At 43.1% G+C, this 24,047-nt stretch overlaps 1 protein-coding gene across 1 annotated transcript in view; it reads left to right on the plus strand.

The window, feature by feature from the left end:
• The window catches only part of Znf462 (zinc finger protein 462), a 135,625-nt gene that overhangs the window by 66,284 nt on the left and 45,294 nt on the right, over window positions 1-24,047 (plus strand). The window contains exons 5-7 of the mRNA XM_059254367.1: window positions 971-1,074; window positions 4,237-4,355; window positions 8,152-8,343. Coding sequence (XP_059110350.1) covers window positions 971-1,074; window positions 4,237-4,355; window positions 8,152-8,343 — 415 coding nt within the window. The remainder of the gene's footprint in view (window positions 1-970; window positions 1,075-4,236; window positions 4,356-8,151; window positions 8,344-24,047) is intronic.

A 24,047-nucleotide genomic window follows, 5' to 3' on the forward strand; every position in this document is an offset into this window, starting at 1 on the left:
AAAACATTTAATTGGGGACTTGCTCATAGTTTCATAGGGTTAGTCCATTATCATGGTGGGTGTGGGGAGTGTGATGGAGTACCATCAGGCATGGTGCTGGAGAAGTAGCTCAGAGATTTATATCCTGATCCATAGGCAGCAGGCAGAGAGAGAGAGAGAGAGAGAGAGAGAGAGAGAGAGAGAGAGAGAGAGAGAGAGAGAGACTAGGCCTGACATGAGCTTTTGAAACATCAAAACCCATCCCTAGCAACTCACCTCCTCTAACAAGGACACACCTCCTGATCCTTCTCAAAATAGTTTATCAATTAGGACTAAGAATGCAAATATATGAACCTACAGAGGCCCTTCTCATTCAAACCACCACAGCTAAAGCTTGCTTTTCCCCTCCCTTCCCTTCCCCTCCCCACCTGTCTCCCTCTAGTCCCCCTCCTTCCTTCTATCAGACCTATAATCCTAATCCAACTTTATTTTGGAATAGATGAGATCACAATTTCAATTTTCTTTCTAAGACTGGTAATGAATGAACTGTCTTCAGACTGGGAAAGCCCATGTCACGTGTCTCAGGCTCTCTACTCCCAAATTATGTCACCCCCAAACCAACACTAGTATGAAGGAAATGACACCCAAGCTTGCCCTTCCTCTACGGTGGCCGGAGAGGCAGGGGAGAGAACACTGACAGGAAATGCTGACGAGCTTGGGAGCATGAAGGGAAAAGAAGAAAGCTGGAGTAGTAACCGTGGATATTTATTTTGTTGGTGGGGCATGTGTGTGTGTGTGGTTCTCTTAGCAGGAGGCTGAAGACCCTTCCCACTTGTTCCTGGATGGAGTGGAAGCCGCCAGAGACGACAGCGGCACCCTGGTGGGCCGGGTGGATGGTGGACACTGCTTGCTTGATGGAATGTTGGAGGATGAAACCCGGCCGGGGGGATACCATTGCAGTCAATGTGACCGAGTCCTGATGTCCATGCAGGGGCTGCGTTCTCATGAGAGGAGCCACCTGGCCCTGGCCATGTTCACCCGCGAGGACAAGTACAGCTGCCAGTATTGCTCCTTTGTTTCTGCTTTCAGACACAAGTAAGTGTCACTGGGTCGTTCGGCCTTGGTATTGGGAGGAGATGTTTTAGGGAAGACAGATAAACTACAGCAGGAGACAGACACTCGGACGGGTATGAAAGCTCAGCTCACAGCTTCCACCTGCATTAAGGTGTCCCCAAATATAGGGAGACCTTGACCCTCACTCTTGTCATCTATAAAATGGGACTAAGAGCCGTAGTGATGAGATGACATTAGATGGCCAATGTTGGCATTTAAAAATTGAGAAATTGTGGAATTGTTATGGTTTACCCAAGGGAAGACGTTTTTACTGCTAGATCCACCAAATATTTAGCCGAAAATTAAGTATCATTTGAAGAAGTCAAGTTCTGTTTGGAAAGCTGAGGCGTTAAAGTGGGCAAATGAGTCCTGTTAACCCGCATGACTAAAGAGTCATTGGAAGGTAATGAGGCTATGGATGCTGAGGGGTTGCTTGGGGACCAGCAAGGTGGAGGGGTGGGGAAAAGCACCTCTTGCCAAGCCTGGCAACCTGAGTTCAGTTCCTAGGACTCAACATGGAGAAGTTGGGAGAACTGACTTGTCCAAGTGGTGGCCTGACTTCATTATGCATGCCTTGGCCAGGGCACGACTAAACTCTCTCTCCCTCCCTCCCTCCCTCCCTCCCCCCCCCCCCTCTCTCTCTCTCTCTCTCTCTCTCTCTCTCTCTCTCTCTCTCTCTCTCTCTTTTACAAATTGCTAAAAATCTGGGGAGGCTAAGAAGCAGCAATGTCCCATGTCCCATTGCTCACCACAGCTTTGAAAGTGGGAACTTGGAGTGATGAGAAGCAGGGGCTGGGTAGTTCTGAGAAGAGTCAGCTTTTCGTCCCATAAATATTCTTCCTCTTAAGACTGGCAGAATATTGAAGGTAGCTAGCTTACTGTTATTTCTGTTGTGACTGAAAATGAGTGAGGTTTGCTTGCCTCAAGGAGACAAAGTACAGACGGAACTACGGCAGGCAGGAGGAAGCCATGTTTCTCTGGAGAGTAGAATAGATGACATACTTTTTATTCTGATCTAGAGCCTAACATCTAATCTATACTGCCGCATTAAAACTGCTGTTCTTCTCAGTTCCTTAAGTATTAAACCACACTGCATAATACACAGAGGCCCCCTATAAGTTATTTTGAATAAAAAAAAATAACTTATGCCTGGCATTATGTCTTGGGAAAATATGAAGATGAGCAGGATATGATTGGCTTATGAAAAAGAATAACAACAAAAAAGTGACTGGGCAAAATAAGGTATACTTTTTAAACAGATTTCAGTGGAATTTAACAAAGGACAATGTATCCCCTGCTTGGGAGAGTTAGGAGGGTTTTATAGATTATGGACATTGAGTCAAGTCATACCATGGGAAGGTGGAATCAGTGTAGTTTGAGGAGTCAGGCTAGAGAGAAATAGAGGGCCCAAAGTGAAGAAGTTGTCAACCTCCCTGAGGCCTAGCAGCTGGTTTAAATAGGCCTTAACTTATGTGAAAGGAATAGTAGAAGTTACCTCCTGGCTACCTAAATAGACAGCCTATTAGGATGTCTTTAGATGCCAGGAATTAGTGCATTATAATTACAGTACTGGCAAAAGGAAGAGTCTGGAAGGAGTAACATATTCATAATTACTAATAATTATTGCACCTGCTGATACAGCAGGCTCTATCTTAAGTATCTTCAATTATTACCTCTTTATATTTACAAAACAGCCTTATGAGCTATGGCCCCATTATTATCTCCATATTATAGATGGGAAAAGTGAGGCCTAAAGAGATTAAATAGTTTTCCTGAGGCTCCAAGCTCATAAGTAAATAGCTAGGATTCTGTCTCAGGCGGTCTGACTGTATAGCTCAGCCAGGGAGATCAATTTAAAAGAAATAATAGGAGCTCGTTTAAGAAGTTAGGGGATTGGTTTCAGGAATGAATCAGTAAAGGCCAAACAGCAAAGTAGAAGTGGCATCCAGATTGGGGTCTGGTTGGCTGAGAGAATGGCAGGGCCACTTGCAGAAATGAGGAGAATCGGGTTTGTGGGAACGTGTGCTGGGGTTGTATGTTATGCGGCGCGGCTTGAGTGCGGGCTAGCTAACGGACATCCAGAGGGAGTTGTCCGGAGGCAATTGGTAGTGCAGCTGTGGAACTCAGAAGAACATAACGTGTTTCAGTGGTAAGCAGTAACAGTTCCACGTGAGTCATGGAGAATGGAACGTAGATCTCTAGGGTACGGTATAAATGAGAACATCCCACACCTTGTTGGTTAGATTTATTATTTTTCAGACTAATAATTATTAAGAAGTACTAGGGGTTCATTCTAATGAAGTCGTGTCCTCATAAACTGCTTCTGGAAGAGTGATGTGTGGCAACCGCGGTTGTACTTATAAGAAAGGCTTTGCGGCCCGCCCCTTCCTTGGACCCCTGCTTCTTCGAAACACTTGCACTGTGCTCTGTATTGGTGTAGATCCTGGGAACGAGGCAGCTTGTGTGAGCAGGTCATGCACTTGGAACTCTTCTTTCCCTCCTGCTCCTGATGAAAGTAGAATTAATGATGTGAGAAAAGAAAACCCTTGCTAGATTTCTCTAACCTCTAACCTCCCTCTGTCCCCTATCTCCCCTCCCCCTCACCCGTCTCTCTCTGAATTAGGTAGGCACTCTCACTAGCTGGGCAGAAAAACCTTCTGTATTTAGATTACCATCTTCCAGGGATCTGTGCTATGAGAAGAGAAAAAAACATGATCTGCTATGCCTGTTATTATGAATCCAATCTCTCAATCCAAAATGACCTGTCTCTTTCTCTGTCTGTCTGTCTCTCTCTCTTCTCCCCCACCCCTCTAGTTTCATGCAGCTATCCTAGAACTTGCCATATAGCCAAGGCTGGTTTTGAACTCCTGATACTCCTGCTTCTACCTTCCAAGTACTAGGATTATAATTACGTGCAACCACACTGGACTTCTAAAAACATCCTTTAGTTGCTTCCTCCAGATTCTCCTCCTGTTATGATTCCTCTCAGAACTTGGCCTCTTTATTTATTTTTTGGTAATGGCGTGCATCGTCCTTAGAAAACAACAGGGAAGACTTGAAACAGCTTAGAAGTCTGATGCTTAGAGGGGCAGTGGGAAAAGGTTTGCGGTTGTTAATCCTGGCTTCCTTTTCTTCCATCTCCAGCTTGGATCGCCACATGCAGACCCATCACGGACACCACAAACCGTTCCGCTGCAAACTGTGCTCTTTCAAGTCCTCCTACAACAGCCGGCTGAAGACACACATCCTTAAAGCCCATGCTGGTGAGCTGGTGTTTGTGCTCTGCTTCTCTTGAGTTGGCTATCTCATGGCCTTGAGTGAAACTTAAAGTCTCCTCGAATGAGCATAATTTATCCTTGGGGTAGTTGCATGTTCACTTTCAAAGAGAATGCAAAATTGAATTTTATTCATAAAACCGAAGTGATCATCAACGTTTCGTTCGGCTGATGCCACCACTAGCTTAGAGTATGCTGTTTTTTTTTTTTTTTTTTTTTTTTTCTTTTTTTCGAGACAGGGTTTCTCTGTGTAGCTTTGCGCCTTTCCTGGGACTCACTTGGTAGCCCAGGCTGGCCTCGAACTCACAGAGATCCGCCTGCCTCTGCCTCCCGAGTGCTGGGATTAAAGGCGTGCGCCACCACCGCCCGGCTGCTGTTTTTGTTTTTAAAAGAAATTTCTGAATTATCTTGGCTTGATCACAGAATTATAAAAAAGAAACAAACAAAAACAAAAACAAAAACTCTTACTAACAACTGGGATAGAATGCAAGCTAACAGAAAACTCAGGAAGCATGAGGTTCCCCAGGAGATGCCCTTAGGGAAGCCATGATTTTTCACTTGAGTCACAAGTGTCCAGGAGCGGTACTGTTTCTATCACTGCATGGCATTTGTCCCAGGCTGTGCACCAAGCTGTGACAGCCATCCTTGTAGTCATTCCTACAGCATTCCAAAAGGGTAGGTGTGTGTGATTCCCTCTCCGCCTTTTGTCGCACTTCACTCTGAACAGCCTTGCAGAAGCTGCCCAGAGCCTGCTTCTTCACATTTATCACCCACTCATAACCAGTATCTTTCCTCTGCTTCATGAGCATTGGACCTGTTGAGCTGTTTTAGTGCCATGAAACTGCTTAAGCCACACAACTGCCCCTAGCCCCCAGTGGGAATCAGAGCTGGAGCAAGGAGATCCTGTAGGTTTGTTTCTGATAGTATTTTTATGTCTCTGGGAAACTTCTAAAGTCCAAGGAATAAGTAACTTCAGAGTTCATCTTACTTTTTAATACTCCATGTAGATTGTAAATTATTCAGCAGGGACAGACTCCTGGCGAGCTTTTTTCATTGACTTCTGCCTTGTCAAAAAGCATTTTTACCAGTTGGGGGCTAGGTGAATGCTTTGGCCCAGGTGAAGGTCTCTGAACAATCCAGATACTGCAACTTCAAAGCACTAAGCTGAGTGCATGTTCTTAGAGCTGATCTAGCTGCCTAGCCTCCTTGTACTCAATAATTTGTCAGAAGAAATACCCAGAAGAAAATAAAAGCAATATAATTCTGCTATCAGTACACTGTGGGAGCTTGGGCACTGATGTGGCTCCGAGCCACTGAGAGATCCTTGGCTTAGAGAAAGCAATATGTTTGCTATATATCTCTCAATTTGTCTGTTCTCCATTGATTGTTTTATTTTTATTGCTGTCTATATGTAGGGTCTTGCTATATAGCTCAGGCTGGCCTTAAACTCACTGTCTAGCCCAGGCTGGTCTCAAACTTGCAATAGCCCTATTTCCTCAGCCACCAGTCCTGGAATTACAAGCGTGTGTTTTCATGCCTGGCACGCTGTTGTGCTTTAGAGCTAAGTGGTACGATGGACCTAGCAGATAATCTGGATTTGACTCTTAGGTTGTGAGATGGACTCATAGCTACCTAGCAAGAGTAATGTAACCAAACTCACATTACTATGAGGGACTAGTGAGATGGTTTTGTGGTTAAGAACACTTATTGCTCTTCAAGAGGACCTGAGCTGGGTTCTCAGTAACCATAGCAGGGCTCACAAACATTTGTAATTCCAATTCTAGGGAATTCAACACCCTCTGGCCTCAGTGGGCACTTACATACATGTGGTGCACATAAATGCATGTAGGCACACACATAGACATATAAGTAAGAATAAACAAATAAACCTTTAAAAAATTAATGAGGATAGTAATGTCTCCTGGTTTTTAAATTTAATCTTAAAAATAAACTTAGAAGTATCCAGGAACAGTAGGACACATTTATAGTTCTTGTATTTGGGCAACTGAAGCAGGGGACTCCCGAGTCAAGGAGTTTGAGCCCAGCTTCAGGAACACAGCAACATACCACCTTTAAGAAAATACGGGTTTTTTTTTTTGTTTTTTGTTTTTTTTTGGTTTTTCAAGACAGGGTTTCTCTGTGTAGCTTTGCGCCTTTCCTGGAACTCACTTGGTAGCCCAGGCTGGCCTCGAACTCACAGAGATCTGCCTGGCTCTGCCTCCCGAGTGCTGGGATTAAAGGCGTGCGCCACCACCGCCCGGCAAGAAAATACATTTTAAAAGTACATATTTATTGGAGGAAATCTGAAAACAAAAGGACTCTCTTCAGTCATCCATAATGCTATTCTATAAAGGCTACTATTAATATTTGATACTGTCAACTGTTTTCTCTATAATCATTTTCCACAGTTGTGATTATAATGTGTGTAACGTATGTTTTATGTTTCAATTCATCCCTAATTTTCTGTTTTATTACAAGTTCTCAAGAATTTATTTTAATGGTGGTTCATCAAGATGATATACCTACATTTGTCTAATTGTTTTCTTTTGTTTCAAAATCTAGGTTGTTCCATATCTTTCCAGCATAAATAGTAATTTTTTTCAGTTTGTTTATTTATATTTTCTGTGTGTATGCCATTTCGTGTGTGTGTGTGTGTGTGTGTGTGTGTGTGTGTGTGTGTGTGTGTGTGTGTAAGTCAGAAGACCTCTTGTAGGAGTCAGGTCTTTCAACTATGTGGGTTCCAGGATTGTAACTTGGGTCGTGAGCCCTGCCCTCACCTGCCTTACCCATTGATCCACCTTGCCAATTTATAAATAATACTAATCTCCAAATCAAGTTTTCTCTGTATTAAGGGTGTATCCCTCCCTCCCTCCTTTCTCCTTTCCTCCCTCCCTTTCTCCTTGTCTCCCTTCCTTGCTCATTGGGTTTTTTTTGTGACAGTATCTTGCTATTGTAGCCAGGCTGTATTCAAACTCACAACCTTCCTGCTTTAGCTCAAACGATAGGGTTATGGCTTGTAAGCTATTTTCTTAATAGAGACTCTCAGGGGTAGGGTTATTAGATTGGGGACCAAACTGCTTTGTGGTTACTCTAAATGAGATTGATTTCCGGATTGATCAGACTAGTGTATATCTGTCCGATATCAGACAAACTCAATGACAGCCTTCATTCTTAAAATGTAATGAACTTGAAAGTTGGTTTACAGCAAAGGTAAGCCATACTCTTGTCTTAATTTGATCGTGGCTTTCTGTGCTGTATTTCAGTTTAAATGTATTACTTATTGAATGCTGAAAACAATATCCACGGACCCCTTCTCACTTATGCTTCACACATATAATGTTCCATTTCTGTTGGTTAGATAGGAAATGGGGTTTCATGATGAGCTTACCCTCAGCCCCAAATATATGTGGGGAGAAAATGGCTACGAATGTGTCAGATGAGGAGGTATGTGGTTCAGCAGAATTGAGCATTGAGAATTAACACAATAGTGCTCCCTTTCTGAATTAGGTGGCACAGTAGGTGGGAACCATCCCAAAGCTGCCCTGTTATAGGCAGAACAGGAGACACACGGGACAGGTGACTTTACCATGGAGCTTGTCAGGGCTTCTAACGTAGGACCTGTGGTTGTGAGAATGGGCAGGGAGTTGACCCCGGAGGGTTTCTAGACCAAGCACCCTTAGAATGCATCTCTAGAGGGAGCCAATTAACAGTGTGGTTTTGCTTTCTAGCCCTCTTTCTCCTGACTCCCACCTTTCCTCTCTACCTCACCACCATCTCCTTCTAGGTGAACATGCCTACAAGTGTTCTTGGTGCTCATTTTCCACCATGACAATCAGCCAGTTGAAGGAACACTCTCTCAAGGTCCACGGAAAAGCCCTGACCCTTCCCCGGCCACGGATTGTCAGTCTCCTCTCCTCACATGCCCACCACTCCTCTCAAAAGGCTACCCCAGCTGAAGAAGTGGAAGACTCAAATGGTAAGAATGGGTTCTTAAAATGGAATCAACCATGTCCCATGGGGTGAGCTGGGATTAATTTTTTTTTCCTAGAGGAAATTCTTACGTGAAAATATGATGGTTCAAATGAAGGAAAAGATACAAAAACTCTAGATACTGGAGTAGGAAGAGGTGCAAACTCTGCATTTGCATGATGCCCTGGTAATAATGTCCATGGATATTAAATAATAACAAAAGCATCATGCTGGGCAGGATGCACTAGTGCTGGGTTCTCCCATGGTGGATTCTAGTGAGACAGGAATGGAATACAAGATGGACTATGTGTTGTTTTTATGACTATCTTCTTTTGTAAAAAAATGTTCTGTGAGGTGTATGGAGTGTCAATTGTGTAAGCTAACCGAAGCTCAGAACAGAAGGGAAAAGCGAATGAATGGGGTACTCATATCGGAGTGGGTCACCTGATATATTAGGGGTGACAGTGTTTTCTTATAACTGAAGTTTGTCGAGGAAGCATTAATAGATCTGCCTTCTTTTGTGTCATAGCTTCAAAAGACAGGGAGGAAGATGTAGAGAGATGTGCTCACTGGCGCTGTGACCAAAGTGACAGTCTTGACTTGGGGCCAGTCAGTTGGCATGGCATTGGGAGTGAAGGGGCAACTTCTTGTTTTGATGAAACCTGGATTGACCAATCAGCTTTCCCAGAATGTCTGTAGGACGGGATGCTTAGTGGACAAATGAGAGTAGGTGAGAGCTTGAAGCTCCTCCCTCCTCCTCTGATGCGTGATACCTCCTGGAGTGTGTCTGAGCCAGTATCCGCTGTGGTCTACGATTCTCCCAGCTTCGGGAGGCCTTTCTCCCAGGATCTGCCATTCCATCCTTGGGAGGAGCTGGGCATATAGAAAGTGGAACAAAGGCCTGCATTTCAACAGTCTCCCTCTGGCAGTCATGTTTCCCTAGACAGTCCTATTTTCTATTCCTGTATGTGAGGTTGAATAATGACATCTGCAAGCCTCAGCTGTTTGTCCGGAGAGATTAATGAGACAAGGTGCGCATGTAAAATGGCTGCTACAATGTCTGACACACAGGAAGTGTCGGTGAGTGGCCATTTTATTTTTGTGATTTTCATCTTTTGATCATAGTTGTGGTCTCTGAGACCATTCACGGCAAGTGTGGATTTGGGCTTATTCACATGAGGGTTTAAATGGAGAGGTCAGGGTGACCCGAGACTCTGATAGTCCAACTTGTCAACATAGACTAATTCTCAGGTTATCAAAACAGTAATTAAGGATCTTTATTCATGAAGTCTGTGAGTAGGAGAGAACAGAGAGGTAAGCCCTGAGACCAAAATTCAAAGAAACTAAAAAGCCCTGAGTGTAGACAGCACCGAGAACTAAGGGCTTCTGACTAACAAGGAGGCTTCTTCTGCCTCTGAAGGACTGAGCACACAAGCCACACACAACTGTAGCTTACACTGCGGAAGGAAGTCGAGTGTTATGTGTGTCTGTAGTAAGAGTCTCCAGACTACAGTGGTAGAGAGTACACGTGGAGGAGTAGAGAAATTACCCTTCTCACCCTCAGATTCTGTTCCCTGGCCCTGTGGAGGTTGCAGTATATTGTGACCAGAGGGCAAAATCAAATTTGACCTAAATTGTAAGGTTTTTATTAATGTGAATTTTAATTAATTGTTTTTCTTTTTAATCTGAAATGGAAGCTATACTCCTGCAGCCATTTGGGTGAAACCGATCCACTTACATACTGTTCCCAGTAAAGCTTTTTCCTGGGACATTTCACGCAATATCAAACTTTCCTTTGTCTCTCTCGCCAGCCGGGTTTCAGTCTCAGGATACGAGGATCCTGTAGACTACGTACTCACTCTTTTCTACCTAGGCTAAAAAGAGCTGGGCTCTGCCCACTCTCTGAACCTGTACTGGCTACAAGCTGGTCTAGGCACAGACAAACCCTGTATAAACACAAGCCTGTTCTGGCCCTTAGGCACCAGAAAATGAAATGCTTAGAACACATCAGCATGTACATCTGAGCTTACTACAGCCCCCAGCCTGAAGCCTAACCTTTTTATTTATTTATTTTTGGAGGAGAGGGGGGTGTCAGAGTCTTAGAAGCTGGACTGTGGAGAGGGTGGGTATCTCAACAACAGGGCGGTCTGACATTGAGTGACTGTAGCACACAGCTGCAGGAAGATAATTTCCTATATGCAGTGGTGCTTTTTGTTTTCTGTCTGGAGAAAGGACACATTTGCTGTGAAAAGCTCTAGGTGGTAACCATTTGCTGAGACCCACACAAAACTCCTTGGACCTGTACTGTTTTTAACATATATAAATAACCCATATCCAAGGGCCAGCCACAATTAGTTTAATGTGATGACAAAAAAAGTTGATTAGGACGTGGGGTGAACAGAAAGGAGGCATCAAATAGACTGCTCTTGTGAAGGAATAATCGTGTGGAAAAGAGTAATTAATAGTTTATGCATTTGATAAGTGTTCTCCTAAAGCCCCGCGTTAGACCTCACATTGTTTAGCGCGGCCAGGAATGACTTAGGAGGCCCACGCTAGGAGGACTATTTGCCAGGGAGCTCGTGGTGGATTCCTAGAAACAGCTCAGTCTGGAGGATGAAAAAACAGCTGTGGGGCTAGACAGTAGCCTGTAAATCATGCTTTGAATGGTGTTTGAAACACACATGTGAAATCCAATTGCACATTTTAATAGGGAGAAGCTGTGGGGCGATTGGCTCTCATTTAGGGTTTCCCACACTTGCAGATGCCAGGACACTGTGAACACATGAACCAAAAATGTGTTGCAGGCCTAGAGGAGTGGAGATCCATAAACCCCGGGAAATGGCCAGTATGTCCTTGGCTATCTAAATCCCTCGTGCGCGATGACAGTAAAATGAGTTGACATGCTCACTGCTGTTTTGCAGTGGGCAAGCGCTTGCTATCTTGAGAACAAGCCAGTTCTTTCTGGCACAGGGAAACGGTCCAGAGGGGAGGTTCTGTCTAGGCTCTTCTCAACCCAGAGGGATGCAGTGAAGGGGGTGGGGGGAGCTGAGACAGTGAAGTTGGGAGGTAGAGAGGGCAACTCTCAACCCCAGCTGCCTGGCCACACACCTGTTCTGAGCTTCCACGGGGCTCTTGGGCTCTGAGCTGTCAGTCTTGACATGTTTCATGAATCCTCTAAATACTTTGCATGATCAGTTGTTGGGAGGAAAAGCGACGGCTGTGTGGTATTGGTTTTGTGTGTTGGATGGTGGGAAATGGCACTCACTCGCTATTCAAAACAATGCATTAAGGGGAGGCAGTAAGGTTGTCAACAAAGGGAAGTGTTCCGCAGGGATGTGTTTACTGTGTTCCTTCTCCTGCCATATAAAATATAGGACTGGCTTTTATCAGGCTGTTTCCAAGTCTCCGCTTTCAGGCCAGAGAAATGCGTAAAGGCACAGCTATACAATAACAGAGAAAGTAGGCCAATGGAGGTTAGCCATGAGGTTTGTTTAGGCCTGAGAAGCTGCCCAAGACGTGAGCAGTGGATATGTAATTGGGAATTCAGCCATGTCCTGCCTTTTTCCTCCTTGAATTTCCCCTGGCCAAAACTAACCAACCAAGCAAACAAATGATTTCTTCTGTCTATCCAGTTCTGCTATATGACGTTGCTTGCTTTAGGAATTAGCTACCGTGAGACTGTTAAATCAAAAAGTAGTCACTAAGACTAAGTGTAAAATGAACTAGAGAGAGAGAGAAAGGGAGGAGAGAGAGGTGAGCTCTTCAACCCGACACCTAGGTAGCAGCCCTGAGAAAAACACAAAGAACTCTTAGTCATAATACCTCTCCAATGGAGAAGTCTTTGATTTTGTGAATTATTAGTAAAAAATATAATGAGCTATGTGAACTTTTTAGATTTTGGTCATTTTGAGGTAACAGGAAAATGTAAGGACCAATGTGATTTGTTTGTTTTGTCTGGTTTGTTTTTTTAAGACAGGCTGGTCTTGAACGCACTATGTAGCTCAGGCTGTCCTCAAACTCACAAATATCTGACTGCCTCAGCTTCCAGAGTACTGGAATCACGGGCATCTGCTACTGTTCCTGGCTGTTCTGTGACTTTGTTGTTGTTATCGTAACTTTTGTAGTTGCCTTTTTAAAACTGGAGGTTATAGAGCATTTGACAAACACGTTTTTTTAAACCAAGCATGTCTTCCTGAGGAACCATAGGCACCTCCTATCTGAAAATCACAGTGCTCTGCTTTCATTCAAAGCTGACTTCAGTCATTCTTTCTCTACTATAGAATGCCTTCATTAACCAATCCTGATGTCTCCTCCCGTCTCGGTAGCTACTCACATCTTCCTCCCTGTCTTTACCTTTTGAATGAGCTTCGCAGGGGTGCTGGAGGATTCTCTCCTTGATTGCTTCTTTCTATGAGTTTATGACTTTTCCTTCCTGTGAAGCATGTTTTTTAAACTCTCTAGGCCCTGCCCTGATTTTTATCGCTTCTGTCCTTTATCTGAAGGCTGTATTTGCACTTGCAGATATACCCTGGTTCTGTCCCTATTCTAAATGGGACAGTCAGGTAGGTATCTGGGAAATACAGTATTCTTGTAACTGGTTTCTTGGAAGCTTCCTAATTTTCAGTTCAGTTTACTGTACTGAGACCCCACACTTACCTAAACTCCATAGAGCTAAGTGACGCAGTGTTAAGTTTATATCCGTTTAAGAGAGATGTTCAAAAGGCAACAATTTGAAGATAAAGCCTTGGGGATGGTTCTCACAGAGAGTTTCTGATGCAACTATCCTGCCATAGTGAGGAGATTTGCCTTTGTGCAGCATTTGAAATATTGTCATTGCTCCCTACATGAGACCATCTGTGTAGGAGGGAAACTGAACGTTGAGATGGGGTATGTCAAAAAAGTAGAAGTGTGCTAGAGCTGGAGAGAGATGGGCATTGCTAGAAGGTTGCCAGGTAATGGAGCTGCCTCTTGGAGTCAGTGTATACAGTTGTCCCTCCAGTGGACGGGTTATTTTCTGTGTTTCATACAATGTTTTGGGGAAAAAAATGAAACCCAGACTCAAAGATCCTGCATAGAATGAAGCAGCCTAACAGAACTTGTTGGTGAGTAGAACTTTTAATTTTCCTCAAAGGATTGTTCCACCAGGCTGCTAGTATAAAACGATGTAATGGCTATAAAATAGTCATTTGTGTCAACTTGGTTAATGTATGGAATATTCCAAGGTGTCAAATGCAAGACACCGGGGAAAGCCTTAAACACTAGTGTGTGCGTTACATGTGAATAAGCACAAAAGGAGAATGGTGTTGAGGCTATCTCCAAACTATCCACTCATTTAACCTTGACTGCAGTGATACTTGACACCTAAAAACTGAGATCTGGGAGGCCTGCTTTCTGAGGAGAAGCTTTTCAGATCTCTAAATAGGTCAGACATAAAATTCAACCTTTGAGAGGATCCAATTAGTTGCTAGGGCGTCAGACCTTCCACACAGGTTCCAATTGCAATCAGATTTCTCTTGGGGGTGGCAAAAAAACGTGGTGGTTTCTCTAAAAAATGGCAGTTATGAAATGGAGGCTCTTGAGTGAATGGCTGTAAGATACAAAGATTTACATCGTTTATAGCACATGGAATATAAGACGTAATTTTAATGGCTTGACTATAATTTTTAATAGGTTCAGCTGGTCTCAGAATTATCTGACCAGACATTACTAACCTTCCCTCTTTGACATTAGAATTTCTTCATAAACTGCAGTCTGGAGTTTATTTTATGCTTATTATAAAGAAGGACAGTTCTAGTGTAAAGTCTTCAAAGTCGTTGGCTCCCGAGAAACAAAGTGGCATCAAAGACTCCAGTTTGCACGCCACGGTCCCCAGAGGATAAGTTCCAAGCATTGGCATGAGTGGCACACACGGACCCTCCATCTTGATGCTCATCTTGAACTTGATTGTGTGATAGACCCTTCCAAGGAAACCCACCTGCCTGGGGTTTGGGATTTTAAAAGTTCTTTAACTGTTTGACAGTTTCATACATTTACATACATTTGAGCCAGCCACATTTGTGTGTGTGAAGAATTAGATAACATTTCAAATATAGACTTTCCATGTCCTGGGAACCTAGTCAACTAGCCCATCCCCCTCTCCACAAGCCAATAGAGACATTTGGTCATCAGAAATATAAATCACTTGTTACCAAACACACTCATGACTAGTTCCAAGCCACACTGAAGTTTACTGGAGTTTGCTGCATAATTCCACATCTGTCTTTGGTAGTCTTGGTTGGAGACTATCTTCTGATAGAGACTTGGAAGTCTCTCTGGAGAGTCCCAGGGGAAATGGCTGTGTGCAGTGGTCCTCAGCCTTCCTAACTCTGTGACCCTTCAATACAGTTCCTCATGTTGTGGTGACTCCCAACCATAGAATTATCTTCATGGCTACTTCATAACTGTAATTTTGCTACTGTTATGAGTCATAATGTAAACATCTATGTTTTCTGATGGTCTTGGCCGACCACTGTGAAAGAGTCACTGGACACCCCCTACCCCCTGCAAGGGTCATGACCCACAGGTTGAGAACCAATGGTCTAAAAGAAACCTTTTTTTTTTTAATTAGGTAGAAAATACATTCAGTTATTACTCCAATCATCTCGAATAATATTTATTCTGTTTTGGAAGGAAAAATCCCTTTTCATATTATTGCCTACCTTGCGTTTTCTGTCATGGGAGCTCAAACTTGATGTTTTACTTTGATTTTATTTAATCAAAAGCCCTTCAAGTTGTCCTGAGACTTACATGACCCAGAAGTCCCTTCCCCGTATTTCAAATACGACTGCTTATGAGAGAATTTTACTCAAGCCTCAGAAAGGGTATGGGATCTGGGACGAATAGTAGGAATAAACTGTGATTCAGGGAGAAAGATATGGGCCAGCATTGCTGGGGTGAAGGATATGTCCTGAGAAAGACTAGCTTGTAAAAAGAATTTTTTTAAGTGCACAATTGACAAGATACCAAAAATAGTTCTGGAAACCACTACTGTTTTGTTTTGTTTTGTTTTGTTTTTCCAGTTATCTAAGTTTTAATAGTGTGACTAGGAAAGCATGTTGTAGTAACATGTACATTTTCTTAAGTCATTCAGAATCCTTTATCATACCCTGAAGAAAAGTCCCAGTGATGGTGGTGGTGGTTCAACAAAGACAGAAAGATAAGAAAGGGAAAGTGGCCTGAGAAGTGAGGTTTCAGGTAGAAGGTGTAGTTATTTTCTGCAGGGCTCTGTCCTCTGCGGCTGAGGCCCAGGAAGGAAGCAGTTCTGGCCTCAGGGCTCTAATCCTGGTGGAGGCTCCGCCCAGGGAGGTGTTTGGCAGAGTGCAGGGCCCAGCTCAAGTTTCCTGTCCCAGCACACTGCTCTGGGGAGTCTGCTCCACCTCAAGGTTCTCCAGCTTCCTCAGGACACACAACAGTCTTAAATGACTCTCGCAAGCCAATCCCCTTACATCATCTTTTATTTTCACGCACTGCAAGTTCTCCACCACAACGGCAGCGAAAGCCACTAAGACGTCAGCCCTTCCAAACCCTTAATCTAGTTCTTAGTTTTTCACATTGCTGGTGATTTTCTCCCTTCGCGCCAGAGGCAAAGTCATCCATTGTGGTTTCTATAAGGACCCTGCATGTCTCCTGGTTTGCTTTCTAAGTGATTAAAAATAATCATTTTTATTGACTTGACTCTGCTGATTGCCTTAAATTGATCATCTGCCTTAATATGTCTCACGAATGTGAGGTACAGATGATTAATTTGATTTTATAAGAAGGAAACTGAAGTCCTGAGGGCTGAGGTGATGAGTTAAAAAAAAAAAATCAAAAAACCTAAATGTGGTTGTCTTTACTTTTTTGCCTCGTCAAGGTCTAACAGCAAAGCTACACGTGTAGGCAGTGCTATGGACTAACTAGTATAGCACACCTCTTCTTGCATGTTTGGGGGTTCTGGAATCTTCCGAGGGAAACCAGAGGTGTGGTGTCATTATTCATTGATGTTTAGAGCTTAAGTGACTAGACATGCAGGTAGTATTAAGAAATAGGACGTGAGAAGTTGTATTTCAAGCTTTTAATGGCTCGTAGCTATGGAAGGGAGAAGGAATTGGCGCACAGAGGACATGATGGAAGAGATGGAGCTTGTGCTAAGACTATCTCTGGCTCTTCAGGAATGAGAATGCATTAAAAAATAGTCAGGAGGGGGCTGGAGAGATGGTTCAGTGGTTAAGATCACTCTCTTCCTCCTCTACAGGACCAGAGTTCAGATTCCAATACCCATATCAGATAGTTCACAACCACGTGTAACATCAGCCCCAAGGGATCCCATACCCTTTTCTGGCCTCTATGGGCACAGCATACATGTGCTCACATGTGCACACAGATGCCCACATATTCAATTTAAAAAAATTCATCTTAAGAGAAATAGTAATGGGTCATCATCATCCTTTTGATTTGGCTACATAAAATTTCCCCCTTCTGTTTGCAACATTTTCACCTACTCATGATTAAAGACCAGTTTCATGGCCACACATGGCATGAAATGTTGGGGTCACCTATGAACTAGCCCCTCCCTACCCAGTGTATAAGCTCACTGTGGAGCCATCTCCACATTTGTTCTGTGAATAGGCAAAAGAACAGAACAAAAAACAACTTATTATTTTAATCACTGTTGAAAGAACTGGAACCACACATAGCAAATGAATTTTCCCCTTTGAAATTTTGTTCTCACTTGATGTGTTCCATCATTTGATGAGACATATACATAGACATTTGAAATAGGAGAATCCATTTCTAAAGAGAAGCAAGTCAAAAGCATCCTTTCCTAACAAGAAATGTTGTTTTTACATGCGTGGTATATATATATATGTGTGTGTGTGTATATATATATGAAGAGAATTCTCAGAATCATATAAGACCTTTGAAGTTTGCTAGTCAAAAGTTAATTTCATTTTCGGGGTTGCTCATTCACTCCTCCCCCAATACTTCAATAGGGCCAATCTCTCTGATATTTTCTTGAAACTTGATGCATTCTAAAGCCTAGCAAATTGGTCTATAAGTTAAGTGACAAAATCAAGATTACAGACTGTCTAGACTGTTGAGAGTAATGGGATGAAAGTGAAATTTTGCTAGGGGGATAAATACAAAGTATGTTTGATAGCTTTTGACCCCTGCAGTCACTTCCATTTCTTGACTTGCCAAATATCTCTAATTATCAGCTACCATATCTGTCTCTGACTACAAACAGTGTGCTATCCGAGGTCAAGGACTGCTTCCTATTTTTTCCAGAGGCCTAGCACTTGGCAGTTCATTCAATAAATATTTCTTAAATTGGCTTGAATTAGAGCTACAAAAAGAATCACAGACAAAGAAGGCCAATGAAGGAAGCAATAGCTCTCTTCTGAAAAAGGCCTGGGGAGTTTCACAAGTTCACCGGAGTGTTCAGAAGCTACCTGCCATGAACTGGGTAGGATTTGGAAGCACTGGTCAGATCTGGCTGTGTGTATCCCAGGAGGTGCTGGTTTTCCAGTGCTGCACATCTCTCCAATGACCTTCTTCCACGGTAATGAACTTCTACAACTCCTGCCCCCAATGGCACCACCATACATGTTTCAGTTTGCATGCATGTGCATGTGTGTGCGCATATGTGTGTGTGTGTGTGTGTGTGTGTGTGTGTGTGTGTGACAGTGCACGTTAGAGGAAAACTTGGAGGAGTGAGTTTTCTCCTTCCGTTGTGTGGATCCCAGGGATTGAACTCAGGTTTACGTGGCAAGTGCTTCTACCTGCTGAGCCATTTCTGTCTACTCTTCCACTTTCTGTAACTCCGGTGACTTAATTCCTCTTATTTTTTTGCTCAAGAATATTTGTGCCTCTTTGTTTGGTATTCCCTTTTTATTTGTATTTTTTCTTATGTTCCAGCGTGTTCTTTTGTCTTCCTCTGTGAACTTGGTACTAGGCTTGCAGCCTTCCTTTCTCATCCAGCTGTGTCCATCAAACTCTGGAATTCCAATAGATCATAGTCATGGAGTAGCTTAACCAAAACCTGGTCTCCCCAGGTAGGGAGAGTTACCTTTCCCCTGCCTGTGTCCAATTGCCCATCTGTAGCTGGATTGACCATAACAGTCCATCCACATACAGCATCATAAACTCCAATTCTCTCTAGCTACTGCTTGGAGCTTTCCTTTACCACACACCCCAAACCTGATGCAGACCCTGAGGTCAGCCATTCAGAGAAACTTTTTCCAGCATATTGGCTTCTCTGGCTCCCTTGTCTTCTCCAGCTTCAAATTTGCTGCCTTGGTCAGGTTCACTATTGCTGTGATAAAACACCATGTCCAAAGAAACTTGTCAAGGAAAGGAAGGCAGGACAGGAACCCAAGCATGGCTGGAACCTGGAGGCAGGAGCTGATACAGAGGCCATGGAGGGTGCTGCTTACTGGCTTGCTCCTCATGACTTACTCAGCCTGCTTTCTTATAGAACCCAGGACCACTAGCCCAAGAACGGCACCACCCACAGTGGGCTGGGCCCTGCCCCATCAATCATTAATTAAGAAAATGCTCTACAGGCTTGTCCACAGCCTGATCTTATACATCTTCTAGAGGCATTTTTCTCAGCTGAGGCTCCCTTCTCTCTGATGACTTTAGCTTATGTCAAGTTGACATAAAACTAGCAAGTACAATAGCTAAATCTCAACCCTGAATGACCCTTTGCATTGCTGACATCATCCTCTGATGTTAGCCCATCTTTCTGGCTCTAACCTCAATCTTTTCCAATCTGTTTTTCCAGGTTATCTTTGTTAATCACAAATCCGATTTACTTTTAAAAATAAATGTGAGATTCTTCAGATTCGTCTCTATATAATGTCAGTGTATACATGAGTATGCCACAGTAATTTCTGGAAAGGAGATGGGAGTAGAGTGAATGAAGCTGTAAATAGCTGCTGCCTACCTTTCTTGTCCCAGAGAAAATGGAGTGAGCAGCTGTATAGTTAATAGCTATGGCAATCACAAATTAGTGTACTTGTAAGTTGTGATTTTATTATTATTATGATTTTACAGTGTTTTAAAATTTTGCCCATGGGTAAATTTTTAATTAGGAATTCGGAGAAAGAAAGATGAAGGAATTCTCGTCTACCTTGTGTGCAAGCGAGACTAATGCCACCAACACGTCTACAAGAAGAAGCATGTTGACTATAACTAAACCACAGGCAGACAGTTGAATTGTAAATGAAATTCCCTACAGACACATTAAAATTAGTGAATTCTATATGTTGTTATGGCAACAAAATAAGATAGTTTTTCCTAATTCATCTGCAGGATTCTTTTTTGTGTTTTGGTTTATAACCTCCATAATGTATCCCTGAAAAGAATAGCTTTTTGTTGTTGTTATTGTTAGTCTTAATGATTTTTTTTTTAATTTTTGAGATATATTTTCATTCTATAGCCAAGATCATCCTTGAACTGTTTAAATTATGTGTGTGTGTGTGTGTGTGTGTGTGTGTGTGTGTGTGAACAAACACACACATACACACATCCCATTTGTGCTGGTCTCAATCCCATGACAATCTTGTCTCAACCTCACAAGTGCTAGGATTACAGATGTAAGTCACCACGCCCAGCTAGAAAACATTAATTATTTAAGAGATCAAGTTCAATAGTCAAAAATAAAAGATTTTTTTCTCTTTTAAAATAGCTATTGTTTTTGAAGAGCTTCATTATTCCACGGCTCTATTCTTGTATTCTTTGAGCCCCCCTATACCTAAGGGGTGTGCTGATGACACATGTATTACCTATTAGGAAAGAAGACTGAAAACTGTTGGTCAGAAAAGTAGTGATCCTATGCAAGGTCAGAGTGATTCTTTGTTTATTTATTTATCATTTTTGAAAATCAGAGAAGGTAAAAGAACACAGGAAAGAAGCTTTGGTCGTTACTTTTGCCCTCGGTCATCTTAGTCTTGGGAGGTGACTCCTGGGGCTTGTCATGTCACATAAACCAACTGTTCAGACCAGCTGTGCCCCAGAGCCGACTTGCAGACTATGGGGAGCAGCTTGCATTGTACCCCTGAGCTTCCTGGATCTAGAAGGGAGGTGAAGGTTTTTGACAGCAACAGATCTGCGACATCTGATTATTCCATCAGCCTGTCCAAGTTCCACCCCAGACATTCGTTCTTGGTTTCTGTGATGCCAATCAGGCATTCTCAGGGAAAGTGCCCAAATGTTCCATGGGTCCTCTGCCCCATCTTGGAACAGTTACTTTTCAGGGGAATTCTGGAGGGATGCAGCAGTACTGGCATGGGATATACCGCTTGCAGGGTGTCACTGGATTCGTTTTCAATTGAACTAATGGCAGCAAGGATCATTTTCACTCCACTAGAACTACTGAAAACTAGACAAATGATTGCTTTGAGATGAGTTCTCCATGTAGTTCACATTGACTTAGTCTTCAGATAACTGAGTTGGAGGAATGTGGAGGGCTGCTGCAGGCTGGGGTCCAGGAAATACCATTCACAATGTAATGAAATTTATGCTCTGAGGTGGGTGTCCTGCCAAGCTCCATATCACACATCATTATCCTTAAATCCTCTCTGAGTCTTTTCTTTCCTAAAATATGTAAAATAATGATGCCCACTTCCTAAGGTCATCCAGGGATCAAATGGATATGCTCTAATATCCAAAATCGTTATTAGATATTATTAAGGATGTACAGTAGAGGTAAATATGTTAGCAATTCATGATAATTTACCACCAGTCAAAGAATAGTGATTATCAAAAAGGGGGGAATCAATCCCTGAAACCCATGTCTTGCCTTGGGATCTGAAATCAAGTTTCTTTACTTTGCTTTCTTCTAATCTAGAATAACTCAGTGTTTGGAAAGTGTCCTGATGCCACGACCCAAGTACTATAAACATGAACTCTGGGCCTTAATGGAAACCAGCTCTATGAGAAACTCTTTAGCATTTAGTGTCCCTAATGGGCCAATGGGATGTGAAGTCCCAATCTGACTGACCTGCCTATTCCCAGTATCATGGTCAGCTATCAATGCATATTTTGATTAATAACTGTTATCTATTACCTTCATACTGACAGTAGGAATTGCTTTTCTATACAGCAGTTCCTTGAAACAGGAACTTTTTTGATCAGGTCCCGAGTGGTGGGATTAAAAGCAGCTACCGCCACGCCCCGCCATGTGTCTCCCTTGAACCTCATTTGCTGATGTTCAAATTCCTAAAGAATCTAGGAAAGCTACTGCTACTGCTAGGAGCCCCAGGAAAGCACTTGGTGTTTGAGATACTAAAGCCATTTTTTTTTTTAATACGACCTTCTGGAAGTCTTTTCTTGCAATTGTGGTATCTGCCACGCTCATATCTCTCGAAGGGACCCCTACTGCCTCCCTTGCTTCCCTGCCACTCAGTCTTCCTTGCCTAAAACTGCTAGAGTCTACAAACAAGTCTATGATCTCTGCTCTTGCCTCGTTCTTTTTTTTTTTTTTTTTTTGGTCTACGGTATTGAAAACTGCTGATCTTTCTTCCAGGCGAATCCTCCTTCCTGGTTTTGGTCCTGGTGTCCCTTTTAGGCCTCCTCTGGCCTCTCAGATAACGGCTTCTCTTGACCTTGTTTTCACAACTACTTCTGCTGCCGTAACTTACACCTTGGCCTGGCATCTGTGTTCTCCTCTGCTCTTGCCCTTCACAAGCTCATGCACTCAACTCTCACCCTGCCAGCATGCCTAGACGGCTCTGACCCATCAGAGTAAGCCCCAGGCTCTGCTGTTTGTTCCTCTCTCTCCATCTGCAGGATTCACTCAGCTTTCACCTCAAAAATTCCACCGTGCAGCACATCAGTCACTTCCCAAACTGCTCCTGAACTTCTGGGACTCATCAAGAATTCTCTTCATCTTCTGGCCATGTAGGACCCATTTTATTGGTCCTTTATTTTGTTTAAAGGAAAAAGAGCTCTGGGATCGGGCTGCCAGACAATTGGTGGCCTACCTTGTCCTATCGCTTCCTATTTCATCTCTTACCCAAGCTATCGCCATCCCACCTCCATTCAGTATATTCTCTGCAAGACGGACTGCTGTCATTCTCTATCCAGAAACCTTTCACAGCTCTCTATGGCCTGTTTAAAAGCTGTTAAGACTCCGGGCTCTCCAAACCCATTCCATCTCCAGCCTTCTTTCTTCTGGTGGCTGTTCATTCTCCTGCTTCCCTCAAATTGGAAGGAGCATCATTCCTGCTACCCTTTTGCAGTTGTGTCTGTGCTTCCTCCTTTCATCCTTCTCTCCATCTCCAGGCCCCACTTATCCTTCAAAGCTACATTCACATCCCTGCACTTCTGTGATTGCCTCAGATAGGAGTCCATTCTCTTCCTCCCCAATCCCATGGTACTGTGCCTTTCCTTAGCCCTTCCTTGTAGCCTGTTCTGCTATCCCCATTATATTACCTGAGGGGAACTCAGTGGTGGCAAAGGTTTTGTCATCTTCCTGTTCTAAACACCTGGCATAAGACCACCTCTTCCTGAAGGAGATGTCCTGTAAATGCAAAATAAAAGCTATTTGTGTCCCACATTCCAGAAGTTTAAAGCACTGAATCACGATCTAAAAACTTGTGTGTGTGTGTGTGTGTGTGTGTATGTGTGTGTGTGTGTGTGTGTGTGTGTGTGTACACGCACGCGCACGAATCTCCAGAGCTCCACACTTTTTCACCTAAGCAAGTAACAACCTCAGGGTTGTTCATTTCATTTTCACTGCTTATGTGATATACTGATCTCTCTGCTAACCCAAGAGTTCTTGGAATATGATGTCTGGTTAGTTTTTTCTCTATCAGTTGTTAATGTAGGGACTGGAAAGATATCTGTCTCATCCGTTAAGAGTGTGAACAGCTCTTGCAGAAGACCTGAGTTCTGTTCCCAGCACCCATTTCAGACAGCTCACAACAGTCCTTAACTCTAGCTCCAGGGGATTCCAACATCCTCTTTTGGTCTCCTTGGGCACCTGCACTCACATGCATACACTTACACATGGATACACACTCATACACATAATTAAAGAAAATTCATCCTTTAAAATTACTAATATAGAATAATTTTTTATTTGTTATGAATCAGCAAACCATTTCTAAAGACCTAATAAATCCAGAAGAATACGGTATTAGTAGACAAAATAACATTTTGACCACTCGGTGAAATTAAAAATGAAACCAGGTCATGGGTATTAAGTGTCCTTGAGTTGACACATGGATGTTAAAACTAAAGAGTAAAATGCAGCTTTGGGTCCTTTTGGATGTTACTGGGACTCGGTGATCTAGAAATGTTCCAAAGATTCCAGGCTATTAACTGCCCACTAGGATGCCGCTGAGCACACGCTGTTTGTAGGGTACCAATATACCACAGAGCTGCTTGTGCTTATTGTTTGCACATGAAGGGTATATGGGGAGCAGGAAAGGCAGACCCCTGAGTTGCCTTCTTTCCTCTCCCTGGGTAGACCTGTAATCCATTCCAGATGTGCATGGCAGAAACAGTAGGGACTGAGTTTCAGATGAACAGTTCCAATATACTAGTAAAATCCAGATGAGAAACAGTAGTGCTTTCTACTTAACAGAGCATGGAGTCGGGTTGTGGTGGGACTATGTCATCAGTAGGGAAGGGGAGTCCATTTAAAGCAAGCTGCCTTCCTCATCGGTTTGGGCAGTGCTATGG

This window comes from Peromyscus eremicus, chromosome 2 (genome assembly GCF_949786415.1).
Source record: "Peromyscus eremicus chromosome 2, PerEre_H2_v1, whole genome shotgun sequence".
NCBI classification, from domain to species: domain Eukaryota; kingdom Metazoa; phylum Chordata; class Mammalia; order Rodentia; family Cricetidae; genus Peromyscus; species Peromyscus eremicus.